Below are 11251 nucleotides of genomic sequence, written 5' to 3' on the forward strand. Positions count from 1 at the left end.
GTAAAGAGAGAGATACCATGTGATCTTTTTTACTTGGACAATTTAGGAGTTTTTATGTTAAATGTTGATTTTGGCATACAAAAAGTTTGAGTACGCCATATGACTCATACATGTGCTATTTAATTTTATTCCGAACAAATTTCTATCATAAGCCAGTCATGAGGCAAGTTAGGTAAGTATCAAAATTGTACTGAAGTACATGAGTTATACCATGCGGAGTGTCGGAGTACTATATCATGGACTTGGATCACGTCTCACATTCTAACGTAAAACATTTACTCCCTACTTCAAAAATTACAAACATTTTGGTTGTACTTTAATTTTCATTTAGTTATTACAATTGCAAATTAGCAATATTTGGCTAAAGAACGATTGATTCTAAGTGGCTAACTTAATACTATCATACAAGATTATAAACCAAGGTCATTGGTCAAAGTCCAATTATTCTCAAGCCCAAATATCTTAAATAAGCCCATATAACCGAAATCACTCATAGGTCAACCCGACTCGAGTTAACGTAGTGGGATATGGTAGTTTGGTGGTAGGGAAAGGTATTGGGATCGAACCCACTCTTTCCTCTACTCTTCTCACTTTATTTTTTCTTATGCTCTCTTTCCACCACTTCTACTCAAGGACTCCACAATTTTCCGGCGACCATCGATAAGCTTGCAGATCATTATTTAATTCCTTAATCAGGTTTTTTTTTTTTTTTTTCTTGGCATGTCAATTTCAACCAGATTAAATTTTAGTGCTTAATTGATTGAGGGCTATTGTTGTTGTTCTTGAGTGTGCTAAATTAATAACAATGTAAATAGGAATTCACAAACTGTTCATTACCTATTTTCAATTGATTCTGCCTTGGTTTATTGATAATGGGTCCGGATTACTCGCTTTCAATTGTTTCTGTTCTGGTTAATTGGTAATGGAGGATTTCTTGCATTCAATTGTTTCTGTTTTGGTTAATTGGTAATGGAGAATTACTAGCTATCAGTTGTTTCTTGCTTGGAAAATTGACAATGGAGGATGATTGTAGCTTCAATTATACAGAAAGGGTAAAACCTTAATGGTCTAATTTTGGTATATATGTATCATGGGTAACTATATAATTATGGAGGGTTGTGATTATCTCAACTCTACAATGTAGAGTTACAATCCCCCTCTAAAGGATTCAATGTCGAAAAGGCGAAAATAGAGTTAGTGTTAAGCTTTGGTTTTCTTTAGTTAGGTTATTTATTTGATTGTGAGTTGAGAGGTGGAAGTTTGTTACTCTCACATTGGATATTTGTGTTCCTAAATGTCATTTTGTATAATTGCAACGAAGATTGAACAACTAATTGTCAAATAAGATAGAGTGTAAATTAAATTGGAAAAGAGAGAGTTACATGGTTGCATTTGCCTAATGACTCCACCTTTTTGGCCTCTTTATACACAAACCTTTCAATTTCTTGATTTCCATTTGAAGTTACTTTTAGGATTTTCGATGAGTTATGAGTTATGAACCTTAGCAGGGAGTAAATTGCCAGGTTGCTAGCTTTGTATTAACGATGTAGGTTATAGAAAATTAGTTGAACAAGAGAATTGAACTACTAATATGTATATATATAAACAATCATATTCGTCTATGAATGCTCTAATGCATCCATTTTTTGGTACAATAATTAAAAAGCTGCAAACTAAAATTGAAACGTACATCACTAGAAGAGGCTGTTGCTGCTATAGCCTTTAGCACTGTAAAGATTTGTGCAATCTTAATCGAGTAAGTGAATGGTGGAGATGACTTAGGGGCTGGTTGATCATATGGGTGACCATGACATGAATCCATGAATAGCTATTTTTAGTTCCTTTCTTAGATTGACATTGAGTAGTCTAGTGATTTTAAGAAATTTATGGAAGTGAAGGGGTTGATATAGGCACGGGGTTTAGACTAGTGTTGGGTTTGGAAGACTAGAAGGGTTTATATCTACGCATAAATGATTGGTGTTATGGTATGGGGTTCAATGGAGGTGTAAAAATAGCTAGGGAATGGATGTGGTTGGTGTAGGAATGGGTGCTGGAGGTGTATTTGGAATGGGGGTTGGTGGTGGTGAAACAGTTGGTACTGGTGTTGGTGGCGGTGATAAAGATGGTGCAATTGGTGGTGGTGGTGGTGATAAAACCGGATCCACTGGTGGTGGTGAGGCTAAAGGAGGTATTGGTGTAGGTGGTGGTGAAGAAATTGGTACTGTTGGTGCTGGTGGTGGTGACAAAGATGGTGTGATTGGTGTTGGCGGTGGTGATGATATTGGTACTGTTGGTGCTGGTGGTGGTGACAAAGATGGTGTGATTGGTGTTGGCGGTGGTGATGATATTGGTACTGTTGGTGCCGGCGGTGGTGATGATATTGGTACTGTTGGTGCCGGCGGAGGTGATGATATCGGTACTGTTGGTGCCGGCGGTGGTGATGAAATCGGTACTGTTGGTGCCGGCGGTGGTGATGAAATCGGTACCGTCGGTGCCGGTGGTGGTGATGAAATTGGTACCGTCGGTGCCGGCGGAGGTGATGCAATAGGTACCGTTGGTGCCGGCGGAGGTGATGCAATAGGTACCGTTGGTGCCGGCGGAGGTGAAGCAATAGGTACCGTTGGTGATGGTGGAGGTGAAGCAAATGGTATTGTTGGTGTCGGTGGTGGAGGGGATGCCAATGGTAGTATTGGTGTAGGTGGTGGAGAAAAAGGGATTGGTGTTGGTGGTGGTGATGAAATTGGTAGTACCGGTGCAGGTGGAGGTGATAGAAGGATTGGTGCTACCGGTGGTGATGCAAGTGGTGGTGGAATGATTGTTGGCGGTGGTGATGCAAGTGGAGGTGGAATGATTGTTGGTGGAGGTGATGCAAGTGGCGGTGAAATGATTATTGGCTGGGGTGGTGGTGATGCAAATTGTGGTGGAAATATAGGTGCCGGTGGTGGAGTTAATGTTGAGATATCAGGTGGTGTTGGCGAAGATGGTGTTAATGGAAGTGGCGGGGAGAGAACAAGTGGTAGTGGTGGTGACAATAATGAAGGTGGTGATGGTTGTGTAGGTGAAGATGGAGCTACTAAGGGTGGTGGCGGAGAAGGTACTAAAGGAGGAGGAGGTGGTAATACAAATGGTGAAGGAGTCACCGATGGAGGTGGTGGAGATGGTACGAGAGGTGGCATTATAGGAGGAGATGGAGTTATGGGGGTTAATGGTGGTGACACTGGCGGTGAAGGCCTTTGTCTTGGCAAAAATGGGTTATTAGATGAAGATCGAGCAAATGGTCATTTTCCACAACTACCAAAAAGATACTGGTACAAGGGATCACAACTAGTGTTTTCATTGGTCTTACTGCCCTTTGATTTATGATGATGAACACTCTTACCTCTGCCTTTCTTACTTTTACCACTAGGTGTTCTCTTCTTTGGCTCTTTGTTATGTTTATGTGTTCTAGCCTCTGTGAATGTCTGGGAGATCAAAAGTAATGCTAGAAATATTATTATTAGTATATTTCTTTTCATAATTGAAAACTTTGGGGCTGTGCTAAAACTTTGCTTCTTCACTGTTCTATTTATAAGGAAAAATAAAATTCTAGGCAATTATAGAATACTTTGAACCAAAATTAATATGAGAATTGATTAGGATTATGTAGCTCTCTGAAGTTGGGAATTCAATAGGTATGGTTTTACACAGTAGCACAAGCAACTGGCAATAAGGCATAGACAAAGGCGCTAGAACGAAATTTATTATGTTATTTTGGATAGAAATGCCAACCGTGTAGCCTCCCTACTGCGGTTGTAGGCGATGAGAGATTGAAAATATACAGACCCAATGAATGAGGAAATCCTTGTATTGTGTGCCTTTTCTAAGTAAAAGTCCACATTAAAAACTTTAGTTTGTGGAATTGGCAACTAGCTCTATTTCTGACTTACTGTATTGCCAATAAATTATAACGCTAGTTTTAAGGAATGCCTATCTTGTGAGTTGTGGCTTATCTTTAGCGATTTATATTTAAGAAATACTTCCTTCGTTTCTTTATAACAACAATATTTTTCTAAAATGGAAATGTCACAATTGTTGCAACACACCATAAAAACAATAGTTGCAACACACTATAAAAGGAAGGTTTTCTTTGATGAAGATTGTACAATTACCTTTATTTAAAGCTATGACCCACTTGATTATACTTCTAATAATCTTAACTCCATTTTAAATGTATTATATCATGTGAGATCACTTTTCTTAAATATCGTGATAAAGTGTGTGTTGCAACTATAAAGAAGTAGAGGAAGTAATAGTTATGCAGTATCAACTATCAAACTTGAAAATAAAAATGTTGCAACTAATTAAAAAAAAGGAGTAAATATTTGACAAGAACATTTGACAAAATCAATGGAAATTCAGCTGACATTGCATCTATAAAATGTAAAAGATTAAGTGGGTACTGGTACAAGAGGTGGTGAGAAAAACTGGTCTGGCTCGCTAGGAGCCATCCAAATTGGCGGATAATCCCCATATTGTGATGCTGGAGGAGATAGCCATGGATCAACAAATGGCGGCGTCATACCGAAATCACCACGATTACTACTACCATCATCCGGAGGTGTTAGCCATGGCCATGTTGGTGGCTGATCAATATTGCCATTACCATTGTTAGCAGGAGGAGCTTCCCATGGCAATGTTATTGGTGGCTGGTTGATTTCTCCAACAGAAGGTGCTGGCCATGGTAATGGCGACCATGGAAGCCATGGTATTGGTGATGGCTGGTATATATCTCCAAGAGATGGTGGTGGTGGAGTTTGTAGTGGTATCCATGGAGGAAATGCAAACCCTATCGGCGAAGATGGAACTGATGACGGTGGTGAGGGTGGAAGCTGAAACACTGGTGGTGGAGATGGTGGCAAGAATGGTGGAGGAAATAATATAGGCGGTGTCATTGGTGGGGATTCAACTATCGGTGGTGGAAAGGGGAGCGCTGATGGTGTTGTAGGTGGTGTGAAGAAAGGTGGAATTCCAAACTCCGGTGGAAGAATCGAGACCAATGGAGGAGGCGGAGTGAAGCCAAACACTGGTGGTGGGAAAAAAGAATGATGGAGGTGGTGGTGAAGGAACAAGTGGAGGTGGTGGTGGGGAATATAAAGGTGGCAGTGGTATCACAGGTGGTTGAGGAAGTATTACAGGTGCAGGAGGTATTACTACAGGTGCTGGAGGTAATACTACAGGTGCGGGAGGCAGTACTACAGGTGCGGGAGGTAGTACTGGTGGTGGAGGTACTATTACAGGTGGTGCAGGTAGAATTACTGGTGGTGGTGGTAACAGTAATGGTGCTGGTGGAGGAGGGAAGATAAGTGGGGCAGGAGGCGGTAGTGATGGTGGTAAGAGAAATGGCGGTGGAGGAAGCACAGTTGGAGGCGGTTGGGGAGAAGGTGAAAATGGTGGTGGTGATGATGGTGTATGGAGAAAAGGATTATCAGGGGAAGGGGAAGTAGGAAAAGGCCATCTCCCACACATATCAAACAAGTAACCGTATAAAGGGTCACAATTGCGGCCTCTTCTCAGTCTACCACCTCGACTTGTTCCTCTACTTCTTATCCTTCCTCTTAGTCTTGATCTGCTTCTTCTTCTCCTACTTGTACTACGGATTCTGCTTCTCTTCTCATCATCTGCTATAGATGGTTTTTGCTGTAGGATACTATTACTGTTATTTGCTTCTGTGATTGCTGCTTGTGCAATCAACAGCACTACTGCTATGATTATAACTACTTTCATCTCTTGCCAAAATTTTGGAGTATGTTACTTGATTTTACGTTATTATAACTTTCATGTATGATGGTTGATATATTGCCTGGATCGTTCAAACTATTTATCAAAAATTTACTCTTTTAATGGACCTTAGCTGCATGATGACAAATGTCTTATATGTCTATGATAAACTTAGTTACTCATAATTTGCATGCATACTTCGAATACCAAAAAATGTTGTCTTGCTCAGTAAACTACTTAGGTATATAAATGTCACATTAATTACTTAGTCAACTGATTTACTGAGAGAAGTTTCTCAGAAGAAAGTTGCATGTCACCCAAGTAAACTATAGCTTTCTGCATGCATGTAGACTAGAAAGAGAGGCTTTCGAGGATGGTGTTATTTAACAGCTTCAGCATGCACTGGCTATTCAATGACAGCCTTTGTTTCGTGTGCCTCTAGATTCTTTTACAGAGTTTGATGACATCCCTGATATCGAACAGTGTCTCGACAGGAGATAACCGGAGAAGCAAAATGGGTGGGGGTGAAGTTGAGTTATAGGGACGTCGGAGGGCGGGAAAAGAGGCGGAGGTTGAAGAAATGGCATCAGGGTCAGTATGGAGGACAGAGATGTAGAACTTTTTGATTGCCTAACATCAGAAATTACAGTTATATGTTACAGTAGCATAGTATCATTAAAAAGCTATCACAACTCACAAGATGTACATGTTCATCATAGGCTCATTTATATTCAGCTAATGCCATATTATGGTGCTTAATATACTTTTATTCTTCATTAAGATCATATGCTGTAATCATATGAATCAATAGCGCGTCTCAATAGTACTACGGAGTACAATATATATTGTACACAGCCCTAACAATGCCTCAACCATGAGCTATTAAAAATAATTATGGACATGATTCATTTTTAGGGAAGTCAGTTTTGAATTTCTGATGATGATACTTTACTTCTTAAAAGTTGAATGCGCCCAATAATGAGCTTAACTGCTTAAGACTAGATTACAAATTATCTATGGAATAATTAAATTTCATACAACTACTTAACATTAATAATATATATAGAGATTATAAGGCTATGTACAATTATTCATTTTAATTTTACCCCACAAAATAATTCAATGTTGGCTTTGTAAAAGAACACATCTCACCTGGTAATCTGGCTTTAGATCATATGCTGCAGAATGTTGAAACTGAATCAAATAACATTAACAATTGCAATTTAGATACTGTGTGCCAAACGTTTGCTTTTAGTATACAAATAGCTACTTGTATATAGGACTAGAATAAGTTTATTTTTTGGAAGAATAAGAACAATGTTATACACGAGTATATCATTGTTCTAATGTCGTAGTAGTAAAATTCTAATGTCGCACACAAGCCGTGAAATTATATTGTACATGAAATCAGATATAATCATGTGTGTAATTGTTAGATTCGTCTTAATAATCAAAGATACTATTGATCAAAATTTATTTATTTATTTTTTATTTTAAATTTGACAAGGACTGTATTTGAATTGGGCCAAGTATTCTCAAAAGCTCCTTTGGCAAAAACACAAGGTAACGTAAGCCCAAAAAATTCACCATTTGTACGCAACAACATACGCGAACACAATTGTCCACTCAATTCAACCGCTTTCTCTCTCCTCAAATTCAACCCCAAATTCATTCATCAATTCATCCAAACTCCAGAAAATAAAAAAAACCCAGAATCCCAATTTCACAATCAATCAAACCTTCAAAGATGCCGAAGAAGATGGGTGTCAACAGCAAAGCCGAGGACGCCAAAGCTCGAAAAGCCGCCGCAGAAGCCGAGAAGAAGGCTCAAGAAGCCAAGCAAAAGGAAGACCAGTACTGGCGCGAAGCCGAAGGCTCCAAATCCAGAGCCGCTAAGAAACGCGAGGAAGAAGAGCAGAAACGCGCCGAAGCCGCCGCTAAGAAAGCCGAGGCGCGCCGATTAGCCGAGCAAGAGGAGCAAGAAATTGAGAAGTCCCTGAAGAAGCTTGATAAGAAGGCGAATAGGGTTATGGGGGCGACGCCGACGAAGGTGACGGAGGCGGAGTTGCGGCGGAGGAAGGAGAAAGAGGAGGAGGAGATGCGGCGGAAGGCGGAGGAGGCCAAGAAGAAGCAGAGTAGAATGGCGGGTGAAGATGAGTATGAGAAGATTGTGTTGGTTGAGAATAGGAATAGAGAAGGTGATTTGATTGAGGCTCATACTGTTGAAGAAGCTCTTGCTCAGATTTCTGTTGCTGATACTTTGCCTGTTGATAAGCATCCTGAGAAGAGACTCAAAGCTTCTTTTAAGGTAATTTATTATGCTGATCGTCGTGTGATTTTGTCGTGTATTCCTAAATTAATGCTCGTAGTATTTATAGTGTTCTGTTTAATTCTTATGCTTAGGGTTTTGCAGGAATTATTAGTGTTAGTTGATTTTGGGTGAATACTGTTGATATTGATTGTTATGATTTAGCACAGGTGAATTGATACTTCAATGTTACAGGGACATTGTTAACGATGGTTGTGTTATGCTCTGTACTCTCTTGTTTCCTTTTGTTCTACTAATTGGGAAATGCAAACTAAGAAATTGAGTGTGTTCATGTGTAAGGAAAAGGGGGTAGGAAGTGGGTGTGTGTAAGAAGAATGTGGATAAATTATGCGGCAACGAGGCATAAGATGGTATATTGTGTTTGTTAATGTAGAATGAAGTAGAAACGAGTAAAACAAAAGGTGGGTATGACAACTAAGAGCAAAGGGAGTGTGTTTATATTGGTGGTGTAACAAAAGATTGTAGTGGTGGATGATTAACTGCTTGAATGGTTAAATAAAGTGCATGTATTCAATAGTTTGATGGGCTAATTGTGATAATTTGTATAGAGGGTGCATTTTAGGTGAATGCCAAGTAATTACACAATTGTGATTGGTAACTTCATTGCCTACTTGCCCATGTATTTTGGAAGGAGATGCTCTTTCTTGTTCCTATCACAATTTCTTGTTCCTATCACAAAACCTTCATCTTATATTCTTTGTGAGCCCTCTAGTCACAGTCCTTGTTTGACAATTAGCGGTTAGCTAGTTTGACTAGATGGTTGTATACATGTATTTGGTATATATTTGTTAGCCGATTGCTACTTTATCAAAAGCTCCTACAACTTGTGTTTGGTTGTGGTTTAGCGCTGAGTGCTTCATTCTCAGTGTTATTCTTTTGTTTGTCAAGTCTTTTTCTATTTTATTAAATGTGTATGTTTATTTTCTGAAGGCTGTATGTGTTCATGACTTCATAGGCTTTTGAAGAAGCTGAATTACCAAGGCTGAAGGCTGACAAACCAGGTCTGACACACACTCAGTATAAGGAAATGATATGGAAACTGTGGAAGAAATCTCCTGACAACCCTCTCAACAGAGTAAGCAATTATGTCATTAGTTTACCTCTGTAGAATTATCTTCTATGTTTTTGTTACTTGTATAGTACTGTAGTATTTGCAAGTTTGCTGCTTTGAGCTTCTAGTATTTGATCGTAAGGGATGGAGGAGGAAGATTTTTGTGGATGACTATACAGAATAATCACTTTTGGTTCATGTAGTCGACCCCACTTATGGGATTAAGGCTTTGATTGATTGATATAGTAGTATTTGCAAGTTTGCTACTTTGAGCTACTAGTATTTGGAGTAGTTAACCTGTTTGGATGTGGTACTGCATGTGTAGTGTACTCTTTTGATGCTGATGCTATAAATATTTCACTTATGGTATTGAATCTTCTTAGAAGTGTAATTTATTTGAAGACAGAAGAGTAGTGTGGGTGAAATTTTTTGTCAGAGATCTATGAAAATATAACTTGATGGGATTATGAATTGTTTTTTCTTTCTTTGAAGCCATATGCAGCACTGAGATACTCTGTATTTGAAGGCACATGTATATGCTCGTTAAAAATCAAAATTCAGTAAGGGAGAATTAAGATGCCTTAAAGCTTAAAAGTAGTACTACTGTCTACTGATGCATTGTTAATTTATTATGCATGTACCAAGCCACTGTGTTATTGGAATTATTAGTCTAGTTTATGGTCATCCAGTATTTCGGTCATGAGGAAGCAATTCTGTAGTTTTGCTGGAAGATTATGTTATACTGATTTAAAATCTGTTTCTGGGGCTGTATTTGATGAATGTTATGCATCCCTTGATCTTTGTGATTATCTTTTTCACATCCTACATATTTGTGACTTGTTTGATGCTAAAGTAGTGTTCACTCAATAGTGTTAAAATATATTCGTAAAGTTCTATTCTGTAGATTAGGGTCTTTGGGGATGGGGTTATCTTCATGCAATTGATACAGATTCCATGACATGGTGTAAGTGATACATGGTCATTGATTCTGAAGCTTGAAGTGTAAGTTGGGAGGTTATGAGGTTGCCCCTTTTGTGACTGGCTGAATATTTCTCCCTTTTAGGAGTTCTAGGTTTGGACTCAGGGGGCTGTTTTATAACACTATGTTTGGATAACAATACTGAAGGGAAAGGGAGGGGAAGGAAAAGGGAGGTGAGGGGAGGGAGAAGGAAAATGGATCCTTCCCCTTCCCTCAGATTTAAAAATTAAGAATGATGCATCCTTCCTTTTCTCCTCTTCCTTTCCCTCCATTTCTCTCTATCTAAACATAGTGTAAGTGAGAGGCAAAATGACAGTTTGCGTTTGATGGGTAGGGAGTGTTTTAAGTGGGTGAAGATGCAGGATGATTGCCTTAGGGTTCGCTCTATGTAGATGGTAAAATAGAAGCTCAAGCTGTACAAGGCATGAATTGGGGGAAAATGCAGGATACTTGAAAAGCAGAGCTAGCAGCTAGCCTGAACTAGGTATTGTTACCAATTGTGTGTAACTGCAATAAAAAATTATTAGCACAAAACTTAATATTTGGTTTTTCTGTTTTTGGTTACAAAAAACTTTATTTAGCTACTTGCACCATTGTTGCAAAGTTGCAAACTCGACATCTTACATATGCCTGTATATTTTGTTGCTGACTATGTCAAATTCTGTGTCCTGAACAGGTTGAAGAATGATGTGTGATAAGGAGGCTGTAACTGTGGAATTACACTGGCATTGAACACTATCAATAACTGCGGCACATTCTCTGTATGAGTAATCTATTCCTTGACTACTAGATGCAAATCTGATCATTTCTTTCAAGGCTCTCCAAGAATCTGTGTGCATATGGTGTGCCTGTAGTAATAAAGCTTCCTCCTCTTTGGAACCCCCCTCTCCCCTCATTTTGTCGTAGTTACACTGTGTTTCATGATTGGATCAGGCTGTTAACTTAATCTTCTACTGTGTACCATAGCTAGAGTGTTGACATTTGAGGCTTTTATAATGTGAATGCCAAATTTGATGCTCAAACTTCTATGAAAGTGTGAAGATCATTCAAGATCTTACTTTTAGGCCCGGTTCTTGCATTGCGGACTGATTATAACTAACTGTACTAACTCGAACAGGAATGAAATTCAAAATTG

The 11251-nt window shown here is 39.0% G+C and overlaps 1 protein-coding gene and 1 long non-coding RNA gene across 2 annotated transcripts; both read left to right on the forward strand.

Moving 5' to 3' along the window:
- Nucleotides 1-507: 507 nt before the first annotated feature.
- LOC145559126 (uncharacterized) lies at nt 508-6698 on the forward strand. Its single transcript, XR_014092669.1, has 2 exons — nt 508-696; nt 6200-6698. It is a non-coding gene; the product is annotated as an uncharacterized LOC145559126 (long non-coding RNA).
- A 672-nt stretch (nt 6699-7370) lies between these two features.
- On the forward strand, nt 7371-11179 carry LOC145559124 (uncharacterized). The gene is made up of 3 exons (XM_081620546.1): nt 7371-8065; nt 9042-9161; nt 10793-11179. Exons 1-3 carry the CDS (start codon nt 7505-7507, stop codon nt 10802-10804), a joined length of 693 nt encoding a protein of 230 aa, XP_081476672.1. The 5' UTR covers nt 7371-7504; the 3' UTR covers nt 10805-11179.
- Nucleotides 11180-11251: the final 72 nt, after the last annotated feature.

This window comes from Chenopodium album, chromosome 9, assembly GCF_948465745.1.
Source record: "Chenopodium album chromosome 9, dcCheAlbu1.1, whole genome shotgun sequence".
Lineage (NCBI taxonomy): Eukaryota > Viridiplantae > Streptophyta > Magnoliopsida > Caryophyllales > Amaranthaceae > Chenopodium > Chenopodium album.

Coding starts and splice junctions, on each gene's coding strand:
- LOC145559124 (XM_081620546.1), top strand. CDS start 7,505: ATGCCGAAGAAGATGGGTGTCAACAGCAAAGCCGAGGACGCCAAAGCT. Junction 8,066..9,041: donor GACTCAAAGCTTCTTTTAAG/GTAATTTATTAT, acceptor ATGACTTCATAG/GCTTTTGAAGAAGCTGAATT.